The sequence below is a fragment of the Rhincodon typus genome, chromosome 2 (assembly GCF_021869965.1).
Source record: "Rhincodon typus isolate 14 chromosome 2, sRhiTyp1.1, whole genome shotgun sequence".
In the NCBI taxonomy this organism is placed as follows: Eukaryota; Metazoa; Chordata; class Chondrichthyes; order Orectolobiformes; family Rhincodontidae; genus Rhincodon; species Rhincodon typus.
In genome coordinates, this window is record NC_063333.1 from 76965558 (window position 1) to 76988823 (window position 23266).

Genomic DNA, 23266 nt, shown 5'->3' on the forward strand with positions numbered 1-23266 from the left:
AGGAAGTGTTTGTAATATCCCCTGGAGCTGTTATGCTGTTGTTTAAATAAATGGAATCAGATATTATATTGAATTACTTGAATGGATTTATAATTTAAAGACGGCTCTTACTTTTCTGACATCTTTTTCCTGTGTAGCCATCTGGACAAGAGCAAACGTTGTTTCTCATACAATGTCCACCATTCTTGCAAGGAGGATTGCAAATTGCTAAAGGAAGTAAAATAATTGAAACTGTTTTATTTAGTAATGCAACAAAACCATGAAATCATCTGAAATATTTAGTGCCCTCAAGTAAGAGTAAAGCATGAATAAACAATGTGCAAACAGATTTCTGGCTTTTCCTTGTTGCAGACATAATCAGCCTATTTTCACTTGTTCCGAGTGACTGTGATACTACTACGCTGGAATGTCCTTTAATGAGTTATCCCATCTGCATTTTGAAGAATTTCATGGCTGACAAGAATTGATTGGCTTTGGATCGTACTGACTTTTTGTTTCATTTCTATAACATGTGACGATGTAGTCCAACATAAATTTATAGAACTATGGAAATATTAGCATGAAAGGATGAAATTTAGCATAATGCTCTATAAATAATGCTAACTCTCTCACCATAACTATTACCTCTAAGTTTGTTTTGAAATTACAGCACAGGAAATGTATTCATTTTGGTCTCTGTGCTCGTCTTTTATCTTGAATTATTCATTACAATTTAATTGCTCTGTCCTTTCCAAGGGGTGGAGTTCCTCAATGGTAAACAGACCCATGAAACAAACCCAAGAGATTTAACTTCAATGCAGACAAGGCTAACTGGTCTATACTTTCCTAGCTCATTTCTTCTTTTTAATTAGGTGCGTAATATCTACCAGTTGGGAATCCTTTGTCAAAGTTCCTTGTTTGCAACAATCATTAAAAAAGTATGATTAGTAACTCAGTGAGCACTTTATTTACTCTTTTACTATTCTGCTGTGGATATGATCAGACCTGATAACATTCACTTTTTATTCTATTAATGTTTTAGGGTAGTAGGAACTGCGGATGCTGGAGAATCTGAGATAACAAGGTGTAGAGCTGGATGAACACAGCAGAAGTGAAGAAGAGTCTAGGCCCAAAACGTCAGCCTTCCTGCTCCTCTGATGCTGCTTGGCCTGCTGTGTTCATCCAGCTCTACACCTTGTTATCTCTAAAATCTTAGGGTAGTTTTGATTTTGGAAATCATAACTCCACTCATGCACTTTCCAATGAGCCTGGAACAGTTTTACTGTCCCTGCAGCACTGCCGTCGCCAATAAAAACTGGTCCTCCAAACATTAAGCATCATTACCATTTATAAACCTTCAGGCATAAGATAGTCCCTTTTATCGTTGTGTTCTAACCCTTGTTTAACTATCCTTTTCTTCATGCAAGTCAATTCACTTGATGTTCATTAAAATTTTCCTTCTTTGTCCTAATTGATTGTTTCATAATTATGCTAAATATTTTTGTTGCTCTTTTTCTTGGTATAATTTTTTTTTAAAAATTGTATACTCTTCTTAAAAAGAAACTTTGCTCTAAATTTTCTATTTCCTATCCAGCCTTAGCCTTCAATATTATTCTTTTATTTTTAATCTGAAATTATTTGAGCTGTATCTACACATCTGTTTTAAACTATTTTCTACTATTCTTCAATTGCTTTACCTATCACTTCCTCGAAGAAATTAATCTGGATTTGGTCCTTTTCAAGTCCAACACCTTTATCTTCTACTGCTCTTTTATTTTTAACATGAACCTAATTAGTTTAACAGCCATTATTTCCCCCATTTTCTAGCACTTACTCATAACCTAGTCATCCTGTTTCTTCCTCTAGAAACAGATTTTGTGCCAGATCCTTACATGTAAATTAAGACAAAAATTCTGAATAAATACTGAGAAGGTTTCTCCTTTTTGTACTTTTTCCCAATATACTTTAGGACAGTTAACATTTCCCTAATTAGAACTACTGCAAACTTTTCTAAACTGCTTATAAATCTCATTTTTGCTTCATTTTCAAATTTTCAACATACTTGCAATATTACACTATAATTTTTAACTATATCCAGAAAGGTTTGGTCTGGCCATACCCATCGTCTGGCCATACCGATCAGTAAAAGTGTTATTTTCTAACATGTAAATCATGTCCACTATTAACAAGGCCAGCTCTTCTAAAACTGCTGTGTCTTTGTCAACGTCCCGTTGCCTTGGTGAGTAGAGGCCAAGTTTGTGTCAGGGCTACAATGTTCTTCTTGTCCAAGTGATTGCTCTTAGTTTTTCTTCGTAATGCTTAGCATACTTGTGTTTAACACTATAACCCTCACATAATCACATATGAAATTATGGAAGAGATTGGAAGTGTGATGTGCAAGTTGCTAGTTTTTTTTTTCTTCCTGAAGTACAACATTCGTAAACTTTCAGCTCTTTTGTACGATTCCTGAAATTTTCTTACAAAACAATGTTTTTCTTTCAAATACAAAAAGAACAAAGTGCTAGACAAATTGAGCAGGTCTTGTCAACATTTGTGATGAATAGAACAGAGTTAATGTTTCGAGTCCCTTTTGACTCCTCCTCTGAACAAGTTAACTCTGTTTCATTCCCCCCAGATGCTGCCAGATCAGCTCAATTTCTTCAATACTATTTTTATTTCTGATTTTCAGCATCTGCAGTATTTTGCTTTTATTCTTATGTTTTTTAAAAATTCATAATAATCCCTTTATCATCGATATACTTAATATATCTGTTAGTTTTCCCTCCGCATTGTGCTGTACTTCTCCATTTCTTCTTTCAACTTCCTTTAAACATGAATAATTAGCACTGCTTTCACTTTGAATCCCATTATTTCATTAATAATCCATTGTTTTTTTAAAAAAGTATTTTCCCCTCAGGCTTCAGGAAATAGCTTATTTCCATTGTTCCCATGCACAAGAGAAAATTTAAAATATACTTGGCAAACACTTGCTTGAGAACTGGAATATTGGCAAAATATTATTTTGACCTCATTTTATTTAGCTTTGGAAACCTAAACTGTGATGCCATGGTTCTGCAGTCTCAGTCAAAATTATTCTCGTTTGCATTAAATATATTTTAGTCTTCTGTTTAATCTACTAATGTTTCCATTTAATTATCTGCTCTAGGTCTCATTTTACCACCTAAAATGGCTTGTATCTAATCCAGTAGATCATAGATCAGAATAGATCATAGAATCCCTACAGTGTGGAAACAGGACCTTTGGCCCAACAAGTCCATGCCGACCCTCAGAGCATCCCACCCAGACCCATCCCCCCATAACCCACCTAATCCACACATCCCTGGGCACTACGGGCAATTTAGCATGGCCAATCCACCTAGCCTGCACATCTTTGGATTGTGGGAGGAAACTGCAGCACTCAGAGGAAACCCACGCAGACACGGGGAGAACATGCAAACTCCACACAGACAGTCGCCCGAGAATGGAATCGAATCCGGGTTCCTGGCGCTGTGAGGCAGCAGTGCTAACCACTGAGCCACCATGCCACCCCAGTAAATTACTTCTATTCTGTTTCTTGTTTTATGGCTGGTGAAACTTTCTACTTTACTCAAAACAAATTCAAGTTCTTTATTATGCTTTCACTCGACTTGATCTACTTAGGTTTTATGTGCAAAAAATTGCTAGAGTGATTACTTTTTCTAAAATATTACCGTTTTGGCACTGTGATCCAAAAAATCCATTCGGACACATGCAGATGTTGGGTCTGATACACCTCCCACCGTTTAGACATACAGGACTGCAAACAGCTGAAAGAAAAGTTAAAATGTTAAGAAAAATAAAGTGTCATGAGAAATAATTTGAAGAATTTAGTAGCAGGGAAGAGAATTTCCCTCAAGATTTCATATTAGGTTGGCTTTTTCTCAGAAATTGAAACTCCCCAAACAAAGCCCATCCCCTGAAGCTCACAGAGAGTCAGTTGTTTGCCCCATATGTTTATTTAAGATCGTTTCTCTGGGTTTGTGTGGCTTTGGATCACTTTATGAAATAAATTTGTTATTTTGTTTTAAATTCTAGGAAGTATTTGAATGAGAAGTACTGCTGTGGATTTCACTCCACTTTAAAAAGAAACAGAAGGTAAAATTTGAACACTTGAAAGATTTTTTAAAAATGATCCTGCAGCAAAATAAATATCGATGTCACTCTACGATGTAGGTGATTATGCTGCACAAACAACACTCATTAGGGATTCATATGGTTTATGAAGAAGTTGTAAACTGTTTTTGTTGTCATGGAGCCTTCAATCTGAATCAATTAATGAGTAATGATGTAGCCCTGCTACGTACAGTATTTATTGAAAATACAGTATTCCATAAATAAAGTCAGGATATATCTGCAACTAAGATATTTAATTGATTGCTGTCTGTCACGAGTTTGAAAGATGAAATCAGTGAAAGACAAAATCAAGACTGTGTACCATACAACATAAGGGACAAGGAAACTAAGAAAAATTAATGACATACATGATTATTTTCCTTACCTGTGTTACATGTGGGACCATTCCAGCCAGATCTGCAGAGGCAAACATCTGGAGAGACACATTCACCTCCATTTTCACAGTGTCTATTACAAACCACTATAGGTATAGACATAATAGAGAAATGGGTAATAGTTTATTTAAAAGGCATAATTTAAAATGAGTCTTTAAAGAGGGTGTGAACAATTTTTATAATCATTTATATTACACATCAGATGAAGTTTCAGATTATATAATTATTAAATTCTTACTGCTTTACGGCTTTTGATTATTTGCTAGAATCTGAACTGAAACTTCAAATCTACACCATTTTCGACCCTCACAAGTATCCCCGATTTGCCATGCGATGGCTTGGGTTAGTCACTTCAATTTGCTTTTTTTAACATTACTTTATGACCTACATTGATTACACATGTATTTCCCATCCCTAATGCTGTATCACTGTGCCTTGCCTCTAAATAGAAAAAAGCTTCCACTTAAGATGTGATTGAAAAGCTAAGCACCAAATTGTGATGTTTCTCGAAGTTATGATTTAGGTTTCCACTCATGAAAATGTAATTACAAACATAAAGTTTGCCATTAACAAGCACAATTTTGTAGCTTTTTGACCTTTTTAAAAGCCTTATATTCAAAAACATTCTTTGATATATTTAAGAGAAATAACCTGGTTATATTTTACTTATAAAGCTGAATATGGGTTGAATCACATAAAAACATTTTTAATGAGAAAAGTAAGTAATCTGATGTTAAGTAACTGAAAATTATGTTTTAAAATACTAAACAGAACTACTTGTTAGTTTTATTGGTATATACTGGTCAGTTTCTTGGTAAACTGAACGTCTTTAAATATTTAAAAGCTTTTACAAGTTGTCAGAAAAAAAAATTCATTGTAAGCCTCCTAGTCTGGTATAAAACAACTTCAGCTTTGTACTTTCTTGTCTTGACAAAAGTATCTGAACCCAGTCATTGGGTGCACAGCCCTTTGTGGCACTTTTGCCAACACTATGATGCCAGCTAGAAATTAATAAAATACTCCAAATAAGAATGGTCCAATGCACATTATACACTCAGTATCATGTCTAGTGATTTATGATCTATTCCTTGCACTATGCAAGATTTCATTTACTTTCTTCACTAGTACTACACATGGTGTGGGTTGTTTCACTGATCTCTTTGCCAATACATTCAGATGCTTTTTACATGCTATGCCATGTGGCCTAATAACATTTAATTCATAACATCTATTCTCATTTTCTGTAATCATCACACTGCATTTTTGCATTGCATTTCATTTGCCCTTTCTTAGCTCAACCTCCCAGTCTATCTGACCTCTCTTCACTCGATCAGACTATTATTGTTTACAATGATAAACCTCATTTGTATCATCAGCTAAGTATTACATTAACAAAGCATTACTATACAATGTGAATAGCAAGGTTCCCAGTATGATTCATCAGAGCCTTTAACTGGACACTTCCATCACTCTGTGCAAATCCTTTCATGCAGCCAGTTATTGATTAATTTCAATAACTGTCAACTTGTTTTATTCCTGTCTGCATTCTGAGCCAACTCGTATGTTGGAAAGGCTCAGACGTCTGGCAGTTTGTGGAGAGAAATCAGAGTTAACATTTTGGGTTGAGTGACCCTTCCTTAGAACAGTTCTGAGGAAGGGTCACTTGACCCAAAGCGTTAATTCTGATTTCTCTCCACAGATACTGCCAGACCTGCTGAGCTTTTCCAGCAATTTCTGTTCCTTTTTTTCTGATTTACAGCATCCAGAGTTCTTTTGGCTTTTATTTCCTACGTTGGACGCAATGGAAATAAAGAATTATAAAATGGTTGCAGCACAAGAGGAAGTCATTTGGTTCGTGTGCATTAACTTACGAAAATGTCAATAAAATTATCCTTGAATTGTCTTTAATTGCAAGAAATGTAATAAAAATCTACAAAATTAGAGTGCAAAAATCTAAAAATCAGAATGTATTGGAATGATAGTGAAATTCTCTTACTTGTTTCACAACGTGGTCCAACAAAACCATAGGGACACGTGCAGAGATTTCGAGCCAAACAGGTTCCTCCATGCTGACATGCTGGCTCACAGTAAGCTGCAATAAAACATCATCACTCAATTTGGGAGCTTCATTTGAGATGTGCTTTAACCAGCAGAAAGAACACTTAGTCTTTTGTCTCCTTCCTCAATGACGGCAAATTCCCAGGATAGCAGCTGTATCCAAAACAATTGTACTTTTATGTCCTACTTCCCATGGCATGAAATAGAAGTGCTTACTCCAGCCATAACAGATCAAGCAAAAAAAAAAGTGATAGATTTGAGATTAAAAGGGAAACCTCTCCTTCTTATCACTGACTGCTACACTGTTCCATGAATAGCAAACATTTGTTCAGTATCTCCATCAAAGACCGTCAGTTGAAGACTTGGAAACTTACCAGATGTTTAACACATGTTTTCTAGTCGGAGGTGATAGATAACAAACATGAACTTGGACTGATATTTCCATCCTTCATCTTGTAATGCAATGACACTTATTGCGGCACACATACTGCTTTTACCCATAAGGTCATCAAGGAGCCCACGTTGGTTCATTTTGATTATTGAAGTATTTTGCTTGTGTACATTTTAATCAACACTATTGATCATCTATGGCCTACAGATGATTTATTACATTGAACTGTTCACTACCTTAATTAAAAATGCTCTCATTGTCTCATAAAACACATGTGGAGGAATTTGATCAGAGCAGGGTGGGTGGATGTGTGATCTACCACCAAAACTGACATGACTCAGAACCCCAGAGAATTAAGTCACTAATTGGCAGCAGGAACTCTACTCTGCTGGGACTCCTGGCTCCCCAAGGCACATTTAATTGCAAACTTTCACCAAGGAGTATGTAAATCCTGGATACAAGAGCTCCCAGATGCTGGCCACACTTGGTTACTGACTTCGCCACTGGGGGAGGTGTCTGCTACCAGTTTTAGAATTGGACCTTCAGAGTTCACCATGGGATCCCTGGAGAGTGATAAGTAACTGGAGAGATCACAGGAAGAGGGGTATTTGTGACAGAAGGTGAGGTTTAGATGAATGAATTGGGGTCAAGCTTAAGTGGCACCCCCTACCTGATGCGGAGTCCTTTGAAGGGGCACTAAGTGCCTTTGAACAAGGGAAGCCTCCTATTTCACCACAAGGAAACCGGACAAGATTTGCTTCTTGGTCTCTTTGTTTAGCAAATCCTCTGCCGGAGCTATTTTAATACTAGTGGAGGAGGGATGATGTTCTTAATTGGGCATTAATTGCCTCAATTAGTATCTGGGTGGACAAGCCACATGTATGCCTTCCCACCTTGAACTTAATTGGGTGGAATGGAGGAACGGCAGTAGTGTGCACTCAACTCCATACCCTCTCGACCAGGTCAAAGGGGCCTCACTGTACTTGGCACTCACTTCTGGGCCAGACTGACATCAAATTCCATCCATCATTACAATTCAACCTGTCTCGCTTGACATATTTTATGCATGTTTAAAGCAGAAAGCAACTTCCATTGGTGACTCTATGCACTGTGAACAAAAGCCTTACTTTTTCTTTAAACTTAGTTTAGGGCAAACAGAAAACACTTCTTCCACCTGTAAGCACATTGCAAATTATGAGTTTTACTGTAACTCCTCAAGTCTTCAAAATAGTAAGAAAATAACACCTCATCCATAGGATAAAAGGTATTAATTGGGATTCATTAAGACAATGTTAAACAGAAGGAAGAAAAGTTATGTAGTTTTCAGTGTAATGAAATGATGCTTAATAGATTTTTTAAAACCAATCCTGTGAAAGTATTTCAAAACAGAAGAGATCTTGATGCTCCAGTAATTTTAAATAAGCTTCACAGTTTGTAAAATTGTTGACTCTTTCACCGTAATTAATGGACATACTGTCCCTTGGCAATATCATCCTCAGCCATGCAGTCAGCAACCACATGTCTGCTGATGACAACAAATCTTCACCATCCCTCTTGAATGTTCCACTGCATCGCTGTTGTCAGATCATTTGTCTGATAACCAGTCTTAGCTGAGCTGCAATTTCCTCTAGCTAAATATGAGAAAGACGAAGTAATTATCTTCAACACTGCTGTAAACTATGAGTTTTGTCATCAATTCCATCTCCTTCTCCAGCTACTAGTCTCAGCTGTGAATGGGACTTGACCATTACAAGTAATAACTGATATATCACAAGGTCTTAAAGCAGGTGTTAGTGCTATTTCCTTAAAGCTCCACTGAAGCAATGGAGCAGGACTGAGAAAGCTCAGCAGAAATTCAGGGCTCATTAACTTTGATTTTGGCTTTTGCTTCAAACTATACCAATGGCATGCAATGTAAAACTGGAAATCAATTTCTACCTACGCAAGATTTGCAAGAGTGAAACATGACCGCATTCCTCTTACATCAGCAGTGTGGTGTTCAAATTACCTTCATCACAGGTTGGTCCTCCATATCCAGGTGGGCAATCACAAACATCGGGTTTCAGGCATTTCCCACGATTTTTACAGTCAGGGCGACATGTAGCTTTGGTTAAATAAAAACAAGAGAGTATTATATTTGTCAAACCATCAAAGTTATGCAGCAAAAGTAAAATAAAAAGTAAGTACTCAGGGGCTATGGCAGTTGGTTTAGGGGTGGTGGTAGTAGGGAAGGTAGACAGAAACATGTCATGAAGCCATGCTGACTCTGCTGGAATATGTTGTGTTTCTGAACACTTTGATACTACAACCTGCATAATAGTTATGGGTTATGGATAAGACAGGAAAGTGGAATTGAATAGCAGAGTAGGCTTGATGAGTTAAATCACCTACTTCTGCCCCTATGTCGTAGGGTGTTACATTCTTACAGTTGTATAAAATATTATCAGTGCCACAACGGCTGAGATCTAGCAAAATAATCAAAACTGCGGATTGCCCATCCCCCTATTTTCCACGTTAAGGACATAGTGAAAGGTCCCTATTCTCTTGTGCTATTTTAAACCCTTTTCTGCTTTTCACCCTTTTCAAATGGACTTGCAAAGGGAGATCTATCCCAAGGTGTGCAATTCAAGCGTAATCCAATTATTTCCATTATCCGAGATAACAAGGTGTAGAACTGGATGAACACAGCAGGCCAAGCAGCATCAGAGGAGCAGGAAGGCTGACGTTTCATGAATACAGCAGGCCAAGCAGCATCAGAGCAGCAGGAAAGCTGACGTTTCGTGAAGAAAGGTCCAGACCCGAAACGTCAGCCTTCCTGCTCCTCTGATGCTGCTTGGCCTGCTGTGTTCATCCAGCTCTACACCTTGTTATCTCAGATTCTCCAGCATCGGCAGTTCCTACTATCTCTGATTTCCGTAATCCACTTTGTTTATGAAGTTTCCATTTTTAACCTGCCTACAACACACTATAATAAGAGCAAATTGTTGCACATACATTTTAATCTGATCTATGCAGTGAAATTCCTCCTATCAATTATTTTCATGAACAGTTCAGCACTAATATGCAATGTAACATTTTCCCGGTATTCATGACATTCTTTTTGACAACAAGGGATTTAACATACATAGTCCAATGGTAAAAGAATTTAACAGTACTCTTTTCAATATTCATATATTAAGTCCACACTTACCAGTTTGGCAGCTGTATCCAGTGTAACCAGGCTTACAGCGACAAGTATTTGGTGCAGAACATTCCATATTCTTGCCGCAAGGATATCTGCACATTGCTGTCAAAGCAGAAATGGATTTTATAATATTCAGTATTGAATAACGTGACTACATAGTTAGAGAAGAAGAAATTGTAAAACTCAGTGGCACATTAAGACACCACATCATCTTTTCACCAAAGGGCTCTTAGAAAATAAAGCAGGGTTATATTTTTTGAGAAGTCAGAAATTTGTCTCAAGATACAAGGATTATTGGCAAGTTCAGATTAGATAAGAACAATTGACTACGTTCGACATAGCACTCCGAGAACCACCTGGGTTTATAAAGCAATCCAAAACTTTTTATTGACACCAGTTGTTTTAAAACTGAGTTAACATTTTCAAATTGGAATGACACAGTTGAACTCAGAGCCTTTAGTTTGGTTTCGACCTTGAGCTTCCTTATTCAACTTTATAGGTTTGAGATGGAATGAAGTTGTAGATCCAATAAGGGAACGTTTATCAAATTGTTTTAAAAATGGCATTAATTCAGCAAGCTCTTACGGAAAACATAAATATTGCTGCGGTGTAAAACAAAGAAGTTTACGAGGGTGGGATTGAGGCATAGGCTGAATCAAAAGAGATTAAACTTTAAAGATGAGCTTACAAATGGGCTGGTAGATTAAAAATTTGTTTTTTGCAGGCTCCATCAGTTATCTGTCATATATGATGCCACTTATAAAGATTGGCTGAAGAACCATTATTGAAAATGTTATGGATCTCAGCTTATGATAATGCTGGACAAGTCCGATCCCAGAGTGAAACGTGGCTTGCTAGATTAAAACATTTAATTTTGCAGTTTTGTTATTCAGTGGTCAGTCTCTGAACAGATTTGCACAAGTTCTTTTAGCACAAGAACGCAAGTTTATTATGCAAAGAAAAAAAAGCAGTTACATTTGCATGGAAGACTTACCCCGAAATCATTCCCACAGAAAGCCTGCTTCAATTATCCTCTTGCCTGTCGCTCTTTATTTTCCCTAACAAGGACATACTGTGCATAGTCCCTTTCTATACCCAGCTCTCTATTTTTCAGCAGGGGGAAATCACATTTTTCCCCCCAGAATCCAACTCCCATCTCCTTTTCTGCTGGCAATGACACAATTGATTGTAGTATCGCAACAACAACTTAATATTTATAGTCATAAAGTTTCAATCCCATTCTAGACAGCATTAAAAATAATACAGTATGAGGAAGTGCTACAGAGTTACAAGTGCAACATTATGGATAAGATATCAAACCAAAGCATCCACCTGTTTTCCAAGATGTTGGTTAAAAAGAAGACATTATTTTGAATAGAAGGGAAATTATATCTTATGCCCTAGCCATTATTTATCCATCAAATAAAATTGCAAAACAGATTATCTGGTCATTTTCAATAAGGATTGTAGAATGATTGTTGTATGCAAATAGGCTGCTGATTTTTTTTATATCCTGACAATGGCTACATTTAAAAAAATACTTAATTAATTAATGCAATTCACATTCGGCAGTCTTAATGTTGTGAAAGGTGCTACATCAATGCAAGTGGTCTTTTCAGTGAGAACCTATTTTCACTCATACTAGAATCATAGAATCCCTACAGTGCAGAAAGAGGTCATTTAGCTCATCGAATCTGCACTGACCCTCTGAAGAGCACACCACCCAGACCACCACTCTATCCCCATAAACTCTCGTTTACCATGGCTAATCTACCTAACCTACATATCTTTGGACTGTGGGATGAAACTGGAGCACCCAGAGGAAACGCACACAGACACGGGTGAATGGGCAAACTCCACACAGTTATCCAAGGCTCGAATCAAACAAGGGTCCCTGTGCTGTGAGGCAGCAGTGCTAACCACTGAGCCACTGTGCCACCCAGAGTACTAGTCTTTAGAAACAATATGTTGTGGTGCTTCACTGTTCAGTAGTAAATCTGAGTTACTGGGGATCATGTAGTTTTAGATGTATATTGTCATCTGGAGCTATGGGCAGTAATGTTTGAGTCTCCAGTTTTCTTTCTTTCATATGCTGACCAGGAATCTCTCCTGCTCATACCATCTGCTGTTGGTCTGTGTTGGATGGATTTGCAGGTTGATTCTCAAACTATTTTATCAGGTTATAAATGCACCATCAATGGCCATTAACACCTGGGATGGGACTCAATTTGCAGTGGGCAGGAAGGCTACCCACTGCACCACAAGACCTCAAATTTTATAATGACAGACAAATAATAACTATTTTAGTTACGAAAGCTGAGTTTTCTGACATTGTATATGTATATCATATATGTGTGTGTGTGTATGTATGTATATATATGTGTGTGTGTGTGTATGTATATCTATATGTATGTGTGTGTGTATGTATATATACACACATATACATATACATATACATACACACACACACACACATATATACATATACATATAGTTCGGCACATTTTATGAAAGGTTCCCTTTGGGTCTTTTCTTCTTTCATTTTGCTTCCAAATATGTAACAATTGAATATTTACTTGGCCATAATTACAACAGCACCAATAATAATACAATACCTTTGCATGCGACTCCATCACCAAAATAGCCAAAAGGGCACCGTCCACACCTAAAGCTTCCAGAAGGAGTTGATTCACAAGGAACCCCAGAGAAACATGGCGAGTCTGTACACGTGACTATCTTTGGCTCAGGTGTTAATTTATCCTCGACATAAAGGTCTTCCGTAGTTACAGTCTCACCAGAAGGCTGCGATTTTATTACAGTCCTTTGCTGAGTCGATGATGGACCAAGGATTTTTGGAACATGTTTCTCTCCTTTCATGTGGTGTCTGCTTATATTATCTCCTTCTTTACTGCCTCCTCTAGTCCCTGTACTGATTTCCAAGAATGCTGCATCTCTATTCTGTACAGGTGGAGTTTCTCTCGGTAAAGGTTGTCTGGATATGATAGAGGGAAGCCAGCCTGTAGATTTACTGTCAGTTGTCTGATATACTGTAGTCCAGTGATGGGTATGTGGCTTCCTGATGGCTGTCGTCATCACAACAGGGGCAGTAGTTGGAGCAGCGACTCTTGACATTAATCTGATAACCCCAGGTTTTCGATGATCTGTAGAATATCACAATTTTGTTAGCTATTATGTCAATTTTTTCAGCAAAAGCTGCTGTTGCCTATCGTTTGAAAACATGTTGCAGCCCAAAAATCCACAGATTACAATCTTTGTCATTACATCAAGTTTATGCCCATAAGTACCTTATTGAAGCTTGAGAGGCAGCAAGAAAGTATAGGACAGAGACCACCTGCAGCACCAGGGACACATCCAACCTGTTTGCTGCTCGTCATTGAATGTGGGGCAGGGAGTTGCAGACTGCTGATGGGTGCAGGGCTGCTCCGAGGGTTTTAGGCCCCCTTAACCCCAGGTGAACTATGACTTGGTAGAACTTACGGTTGATGTTCCAATGCATCTGGTGCAGTCATCCTTCTAGGTGGCTAGAAACTGTGGGTTTGAAGGGTATTACCAAAGAAGCCTCAGTGAGCTACTGCACTGTGTCTTGTAAACAGCACATGTTGCTGCCACTTTGTGTCAGCGGTGAAGGGACTGAATATTCAATGTGGTACCAAACATGGGGCTCCTTTGTTCTGTATGGTGTCAAGCTTCTTGAGTGCTGTTAGGGCTGCACTCAGAGTCATACAGCATGGACCTTTTGGTCCAACTCGTCTATGCTGACCAAGTTTCCCAATCTAAAATGGACCCCTTGCAAGTGGTTCATATCTCTCTATCCTATTCCTGTTTTTGTAGCTGTGCCTGTATTTACCACTTCCTCTGGCAGTTCATTCCACATACGAACCACCCTCTGTGTGAAAAAGTTGCCCCTCAGGTCCTTTTCAAATCTTTCTTGTCTCACCTTAAAAATATGCTCCCTAGTTTTAAACTTCTCCACCCTACGGAAAAGGCCTTTGCTATTCACCTTATCTGTGCCTCTCATGATTTTACAAATACTTATTATGGCAAGTGGAGAATATTTCATCACACTCCTGACGTGTGTCTTGTAGATGGTGGACACGTTAGGGAGACAAGGAGTGAGTTACTTGCTGCCGAATTCCTAGTCTCTAAATGTTCCTTCAGGCACAAAATGTACATGGCCAGTCCATGTCAGCTTCTAGTCAATGGTAGCTTTCAGTAAGGTGATAGTGGGGAATTCAGTGATGGTAACACCACTGATCATCAAGAGGCAATTGTTCTTGTTGGAATAGCATTTGTCTGGCACGTGCATGGTGCATGTTACTTGCCACATATCAGCTCTAGTCCTGATGTCTTGCTGCAAATGAATACAGGCTTTTTTCAATATCTGAGGAGTCGTGCATGGTACTGAACATTGTACAGTCATCAGCAAACATCCCCACCTCTGACCTATGATGGAGGGAAAGTTGATGATGAAGCAGCTGAAGATGGTTGGGTCTAGGACTTAGCCTGACTATATCGCTTTGCAGCTGCTTCATGTTCTCCTCACAGCTTTGTATCATCGCAAATTGAGATATATTACTCTATTCCCTCATCTAACTCATTAACAAAGATTGTAAATAATACGGGTCCTAGCACTGATCATTGTACCATTCCACTAGTACAATCTGCTAACTTAAAAATAATCCACCTATCTCTACTCTTTGCTTCCAGTTCCTTAATCCATCTTTTATCCATACTAACATATCAGCCCACCTTCTCAAGGTCCACTAGGAATGGGCAATAAATACTAGCAAGCCCACATCTGGTGAGTGAATAAAAAAAGAGCTCTTATGCTGTATTTTAACTTTTTGAATCTCACTTCTTCAAATGCCTTTGTAACTCCAAGTGTACTATATCTACTGGCTCCCCTTTTTGTGTACACTATTGGTTACATCTTCAAAAACTCATAAATTTGTCAAACAGAACTATCTTTCATAAAACCATAGTGACTTGTCCTATGATTTTTGCAGTGCATTTTTAAGACTTCCTAATCGATTCTAACACTGATGATATACTGATGTCTGTAAAGTGATGATTCTTCCTCACTTCAATTATTAATTGGGTGGGCCTAAACCTTTTCTCATTAGAATTCTTCCTTTGAAGATTTCTTGTTTTCTATAAACCCTTTACCCACATGGAGACAAAGAGTGGGAGGAAGACAGAGTGATGTTCAGCTCACAGGCTCTGGACGTCTCTGCCCCGCACTGAAAGATTCATAGTAAACTCCAGTTCAGTCAGCCTGAGGGCTGTTGTCAGCCTCTAAGCTGAGCAGCTGTGTACATGTGCAGCCACTCCAATGTCGTGTGCATGGTGATCGGTCTGCTGACTCAGATCACAGCAATGACTTCCAGCTCCGAAAGTTATTGGTGTGCACAGACGTTGAAGGTCTACGCAGAGGGGAAAATAAAATTACAGGAAACGCTGGTCATCAGTCTTTCCTTAACTCAATGCTGCTTGATGCCACCCAGCTCAAAGTATCTGCCTCAATGCTTCAAAAAGCAACATCATCTTGCACAGCTAAATTTGTGCTGTTGACTTTATCCAATTTGCAAATATCTCTTGGTCTCCCAGCTACACGGCTCAAACTGGAAAAATACATAGTCCCTTAGACGAATAGTTAATTTATCTTTTCTGTGGAAGCAGCACACTTACAGAATTTCATTTTTTTTTACTACAAATGCCTACATGGACATAAATCTCTGCTGTACAATTAGAGAAAAACTTTCTCCTCCTGCTGTCCTACTTAGCTTGTCTTTATCCACATTGATATACTTTCTGTTGCTTCAACTTATGTCTTTGAATTTATTAATCTTCCTTGATCTGAACCTTCCCTTCCTCTGTTAAATATAAAACTATTTTTCACCTACACTTACCATATTTGCTGATGCATTCTTATAGTTCTATGTTCTGTCCTTTCCTATTATCGTTGTAGCTCCTGGTAACACTATCCTCCATTGCTGACTAGTCCTTTGCCTTTAATTTTCCAAATCTCCCCTCAAGTGAATCATTCCCCCACTAGTTAGTTCTAAGCCCCAGTTATACAACTCAATAACACCTTGGTCCCGGCATGGTTCAGGTGAAGACTGCTCCAAGTGTAATCAACCAAATATTGCTGCCAGTGCCTGATGAATCAAAATTCATTTCTCCCAAACCAATCCATGAGGTTTGCATTCAGGTTGTTGATCTTATTTACTTTCTGTCAGTTTACTCAAGGCGCAGTAGTAATCCAGAGATCATTAATTCTTAAATTCTTCTACGTAATGTGGTATGTAACTGTTCATACTCCCTCTGCAGAACCTCTTTTTTAGTCCTATGTATTCAGTGAAACTCATGTGCATTATGACAACTGATCCTTCCCTCTGTCTTCAGTCTAGAGGAGATGTCCTTAACTCTCTGCAGGAAACACAGCCTTCAAGCCTCAAGCTCTTGGCTACACAGGACTGTACCCTAGCCCCCCCCAACTATTTTATTCTAAACTACAGCTCCTTCCTCACGCGAAGGACTTCCTGCACCATGGTGTCATGGTATGTTTGATCATCCATGTTATAGTCTCTGCTCTTGCCCACAAAAACTGTGAAAACTTCAAACCTGTTGGATGATTACAGAAGCTGAGATTGCTCCATTTTTATCTTCTGTGCCACTTTACCCACAGCTTCAACCACCTTTCCTTTATTACTGTCCGAAGCAGATATCTCCACAATATGATATAATAAGACAATATTTCTATCTCATAGAGCTATGTACATTCTGTAATTCAATACCAAGAATGGAACAGGTAGTCAAAAGCTTTTCAAGGTGCCAATGTATGCTGCTTAAGCAGCTATCTGCCTCCTGGAACAAGTGTTCAAGTAAATTTCTTTCTCACTGATCCATTGCAGTGTTTGAAGCATGAACTCTACCTCATCAACTCATGCATTGCAGTTTCTTGAGCTGCAGACACTTATCACAGACGTGGTCATTGTGGCTCATAGTGACGTTCACTAGCATCCATGTATTAAAGTCATATCCCATCGCCTGCCCTGCTATCTATATCAAACAAACAGGAAGGAAATTAACAAGGGTACACGAACATCAATTGGCTGCAAAATTCACGACCAATACTCACTGATCTTTATCCACATGGATAAGGAGAACCATCAATTCAACTGGGACAACATCAAGATCCTGGGACAAGCAAAGCAGAGACAAGCACGGGAATTCCTAGTAGCCTGATACTCCACGAAGAATGCCATCAATAAACACAGAGCTCAACCCCATATACTCTCCACTGTGAAGGAAAACCGGAAATGAGGTAATCCAGCTCAACGGACTCGAGTTCAAATAACAGGTGGGAAAACACAACGGCGCTTCATTGGAGGCTGCACTGATGATGTCACCCAGCAGGGTAACGAAATGTCTGCGAAACAATGAACCAGCTTGGCGAGCCAACCAACTACAACATCCACAACCCGAGCTACAAATCTACTCTAAAACCTTATTGGCTCAAAGTGAATTTTTTCGTGGAATCTTCTAATCTTCACTATATTAGCTATGCAGCCAAGTCTATGATACCTTTCTCAGGGAATTTCATAGCCAGAGACATGAATGTGCTCACCACTGACCTAGACATACCATTGGCATCATATTTAAAGCCCTGCTGCACATTATTTCAGAAGCTGCAAGTCTGCAATGAACACACACACTGTGGTGCTCATGTCACACCATTTAGGACATGGTCCAGAGGAGAGAGAAGCTCTTTTACCTCTTCATGGGCAGGGGCCTGGAAGTGTTGGTGGATGAGGTGGTGAGGAGGGGGGCACTCCTTTGTCCAGCAGTCTGTCACAGGAGGCCATGTCACCATATAAAGCCAGACCAGACACAAATTGCAGCCTGGGTCAGTGCTGTGCCCTAAATAAAGCAGGGCACCCCGCAGTGCAGAAAGAGGGTCAATGATCTTCTGCACTCTGCAAGTGTAGGTATCACCATCTCCTCACGTTAAACCATTCAAACTAACAATGCTACTGCACATGGAACCCATCAAAGCTCGTGTATTACAACTATTCCTACTGTCTGCATCATAGCCACTTAACAGTTCTCACCTACCTCACCCTTTCAAACTCACCTTTCCTGCCCTCTGCACTTCCTCCTCCCTCCCTGGAGACACTTGAACACCTCTTGAATTAACACTAACTGCATGCTCATACATCACCATTAACTGTTCTTTCACAAAGTTCCAGCATGCTCAACCACCCCTTTATCTCACTACATGAAAAATTGGCCTTTAATTTGGCTGAGGGCTCTATGACTGGCAAAAGGATGGAGACAGTCGTGTCAGACATCAGGTTCCTCACTCCTTATGAGGAAATATTTGGTTTGACAAGAGAAGGGAATGACCGCTCATGTGGGAGGGCAGACCTCAACAGCCAACCAACATAGTAAGCCTCAATGTGTTGCGCCGGACAGCACTCCCATTATCTCCAGAGCTAAATCATTTTCAATCTCTGCAGGCTTTTATCCCTCTCTTCTGTGCATGCAAAGGCCATTGCTGGAAATACTCAGCTCCACTCCATCTCTGAGGGAGAAGCCATTGAACCCTCAGCAATGCAACAGTGAGTTTTTCATCAGCATCCTCCACCAGCTCAAAGAAAAACCAGGCAACCGCTCAGTCCAAGATAGGAGATAAATCCTTTAGTAGCTTCAGCAAAATGCACAGAGGGATGTCAGGGAGGTTTGTCAAAGGCACTCCATATACTGGATTGAAGGATGAACAAGTCCACCAATGTTATCAGAACTGCGCTGGCTCAGGTATGCATGCATCAGGCTGTCTTCATGGGCAGGTTGGTAACTGTCAGGAGACCCAGGTTTGGCATGCTTAAAATCTCGGAGGTATGCGCATCAACCTATACTCCATTATTCTTGCAATTGGTGCTCAGTATCGGTAACAAAGACCAAGGGAAAGAGGAACTGCACCTCATTCCAGATGACCCAATCTCTGAGGGAGAAGAGGAGCGACAAACAAGATACTTGACACTTCTTCTTAGGACACTCTGGTGCCCTGTACTCTCCATGCTGTGATCCCAAACCCTCCAGCAGTTCCAGCAAAAGAGGGTGAGCTCTTTCATCTGAGGATGAGACACGCAATACACCTGTGTCCTCTAGGCTTAGAAGGCACCAAATGATGACCACCCAAGTTCTCCAAACTGACAGGGTCAACCAGAAAGCAGGTTCCTTCCTCACTAGTGACTACAGACAGGATTGCACTTTAGATGCAGTGGGAGTGGAGGAAGAAAAAAGAAACTAAGAACACACAGGTGGTAGAGACAAAGCATCTTTCACTTTTGTAAATTTGTTTACTTGCACAATTAAAATGTTTGCTATTGTGTAATTTTGACAGTCAGACCTGGTTATGTCAAACCTAACTGAGAGATGAGCAACCTTTTCAAAAACCCCAGATAGCATCAGGCAGCAGGGATCATTGAGATTGATGGACTGCAGCCAAGACATTGTTCCTTAATGTGGATGCTATCGAGGTTAAATATAAAGTACAGAGATTGTGCGAGCGCCTGGTCTGTACATGTAATTGCATAGTTAAACCCACCTTGCAAGCGACAGAATAGAACAGTCACCAATGACGATTCCACATATCACTTAAAAGACAGGTTCATTTCTATGTGTGAGCTTTTCAAGAGACCGTGCTGCCTTTCAAGGCTAACTCTCATGTCCACTCTGCCACATAATGCACTGGCTTGCCAGGCAAAATTGCATAAACTGCTGAATCTTGCAGGTTTAATGATGTCACGCTGGGCAACTCAGCCATCTCTGTGCACTCTTCTGAAAAACTGAAGGTTTCTGATGACACAAGGGTAAGAAGGAGATTCCTTAGGGGTCTTCTCAACTCGCAGAGTTTCTAGAGACCTCATGACAATACTTGGATAACTTTATGAAAGCCTGAACAGCTGCATAATTCTCGTACCATATATTCTTTGTACACTCTCCCACTAACTGCTGTTTTATCTTTAATAGTCAAACCAGGGGGTGGAAAGATTCCACACATATGTTTACTTATAAACTGAAGTCATTTGATAATGAATTTGTTCATTGTATGAAGCTGCCCTCCTCTGGTCAACAGCTAAAAAAACAAGCACTTAACAGTTTCCACAGCAAGAGCCATGTCTATCATGATAAACACATCAATCCAAGAGCTCAACTGATTGCAGATTAAACAATGTTAATTTATTCTGTGCAAATTACTATTGACGCTCAATTTTTGACTTGCCGATTACTTTGACAATTAATATGCTAGATCATTTTCACCAGGAACTGGAATCCCAACAAGTTTGAACTGAATTTAAGATCAGGTCGCAAAAGTTTAAGGCCAGTGCTTAAATATCATATCCTTTTGTTCTTCCCATACTTGCTTTTAATGTCCATATGCGCACCATAGTAAATCATACAATATCAAAAATTATGAATTACCATATTTCAAAGACGGATATATTCTTCCTAGCTCTTCCCGCATGCAACAGTGTTGACTGCCTCAGTTACATCTTTCCATATCTCGAATTTCTGTGCTTCCGAGGGGATGCCTACATAAATAATGTGTTGCATTGCACTCTCCAGTACAACTTTGACAGTGACAGTATTACATCCCCACAGCTTTCTGTAACCGAATATGCTAGACTTCATTTTTCATATGGCTGAGAAAAAGCAACCTTCTCAACTCATTTGCTGCCTAAGAAGCAGCACAGCTACACAAGGATACCTGTGATTCAATTGACCACTTGAATGAGAAAAATCATAGAGGCATAAGAGGAGCTAGATTGTTTCTCTGAAAGTGCTACCAGAGCTACCAAGCTATAAATTGAACAAAATTTAATATTAGAACTTATATGCTACAATGGTCAGGTAATACAAGTAACATGTTTAGCACTTTTATCACAAACTGTGCAATTCCTAGGCTGAACTCAAAATCCCTGTCACAGGTTTTACTAGATTTTGCAATTGTAATTATGGTACAACTGTCAGCATTTCTTGTCATTACACTATCTTTAGCGAGCATAAATGTAAACATCAATCCATTAATTTCTATTTGATTTCATTTTGCAAAAATTTTAATTGTCTGACCTGTGGAGGAGTGGGAAATCATTCACAATATCTTCCACAATCAGCACACACACAATTCAATTTGGAAATCCAGAAGTTGTTGTCAGCAATTTCCCCCCTGCTCCACTGGGCGCACTGTTGAAATTCTCGGAGATGGAAATGAATTGAAAATCGCTGAATTTACATGAACTTCTATTTTTAAGCCAGTCTTACTGTAAAGGTTACACCTTGTCAAGCTAGGCATAATTGGGTTTTTAACACTGTACTAAGCCCCAGTTGCTGCTGAAAAATGTTTCTGGTCCTGTAAACTGATTTGTGTGATGGTAAATGTTTCAACTATACAAGAATTCCATAAATTTTAATAGTTTTTTATTACGAATTTGTTGATGATGCTCCATCTTCTACTACAATCCCATCTCTATTTCTCAAACTATAATTTTTACTTTCAGCAAAATATGAAAAACAAATTATATAGCCTATTTATTACATCTGATTTGCCGTGGGTGAGAGAAGGGGGAAGGGTAGTTTGGATGCTTTCATTCTCACGTGGGTTTTTGTATAGCGGTTAAACAGTAACTTTGATCCTAACCAGACTGATTTGAACAACAAATAGTTGCTAGGATTTAAACAGCATTTCCTGTAATCTAAATGAAATATATTTTGCCTCAGTTCCAATGTCAGAAACCCCATAGCTGCCAAACACATTTGTCAGGACTTTTACCAACTAAGTAAAATTTTCAGGCAATATGTGTTATTGAATAATGTGAATCTTGTCTAGCTCCACAATCTATTAGTGTGTTGTCTTTACATAAAGAAAGAACTTTACATAACAGCCATTACATCCTTCAGATGTGTCCGCACTTTGTAGATAATGAACGTTGTTTGATGCGTGGTTACTATTGAAATGGAGGAAAACATGATGTATCAAATCTGAACAAGAATTTGTACAAAGCTAATGTAAGGCTGTCCAACATATCTCTGTCACAACTTTGACAGAGATATGTAGCAATGGCTGGATTATAGGCTAGGACCATACGGGCTCCAGCCTCATGCCAAAGTTTCCAGATTGGTTTCTTGGAAGTGGAAACTCTGAGTTTGTCAAAACTGACCTAAAATGCAAGGGACTTTGAGCTTTAACAGCCTGGATAAACTGATCAATGCAGTGGGGATGGATGTGGAAACCACATGGGGGTACATACCACTGGGAGTAGGAAAGGAATTTTTCTGGGACAGATCAAACACCTCTCCTCTTACTTTGCTCCTCCCTGATCCACCATCACAGCCAGACTTTCTGGATTTGCAAATGATGCAGGCCTTTGTCAATCAAAGGCAAATGAAAAACTTTCTCCTGACCTCAGGAATTGTGCTCGTATCAATTTCTGACGTTAGGAACTTGCAACTCAGGATTTGCAACAATCTTTAAAAACAAAATACTTTTTCAAATACTTCTGTTGAGGAAATTCTTACTGACATATTTGATCCTATGCAAACTTTCTTTGATATAAAAATTTCTGCTTTATTACCAAATATTTTGTTTCAATATTTTAAATTGCTGTAATTATATCAGACCATAAAGCCTGACCTGAGTTTAACAATGGCAATCAAAACAGAATGTGGTATTATGCACAAGACAACACCTAAATGATTCTACTGTGTGCCCAAGGGAGAAACTTAATGCAAAATAAACATCAATACTGGTGCCCAGTCCCCCTCCAGAGAGTAGCTTGAGTCAAAGGGCTAGAATTTTGCTGTGGAGCTGTGTAGCTTTGTCAGGAAATTGCTTAACAGATCTACCTCAGTTAAGTGCCCCGTTAAATCCAATTTTTACTCGGGAAAGTTGTGGCAGGATTGAGTCCAGCCTGCTGACCCCAGAAACTGATTCTAGGTGACCAAGGGATGGGCAAGTACTAAGATTGTTTAGAAGATCGAATTTGGTTCTCTGAGACTTCCATTTTCATCAGATGTCTC

The 23266-nt window shown here is 39.1% G+C and overlaps 1 protein-coding gene across 3 annotated transcripts in view; it reads right to left on the reverse strand.

The window, feature by feature from the left end:
• LOC109935053 (von Willebrand factor D and EGF domain-containing protein-like) overlaps positions 1–23266 on the reverse strand; it is a 196979-nt gene that overhangs the window by 12604 nt on the left and 161109 nt on the right. For all 3 annotated transcript variants that reach the window (XM_048616980.1, XM_048616988.1, XM_048616973.1), the window contains 7 exons: positions 12775–13320; positions 10166–10261; positions 8984–9079; positions 6523–6618; positions 4517–4612; positions 3690–3785; positions 112–207 (listed from right to left, as the gene is read on the reverse strand). In XM_048616980.1, the coding sequence (XP_048472937.1) occupies positions 112–207; positions 3690–3785; positions 4517–4612; positions 6523–6618; positions 8984–9079; positions 10166–10261; positions 12775–13320 (1122 nt within the window). The remainder of the gene's footprint in view (positions 1–111; positions 208–3689; positions 3786–4516; positions 4613–6522; positions 6619–8983; positions 9080–10165; positions 10262–12774; positions 13321–23266) is intronic.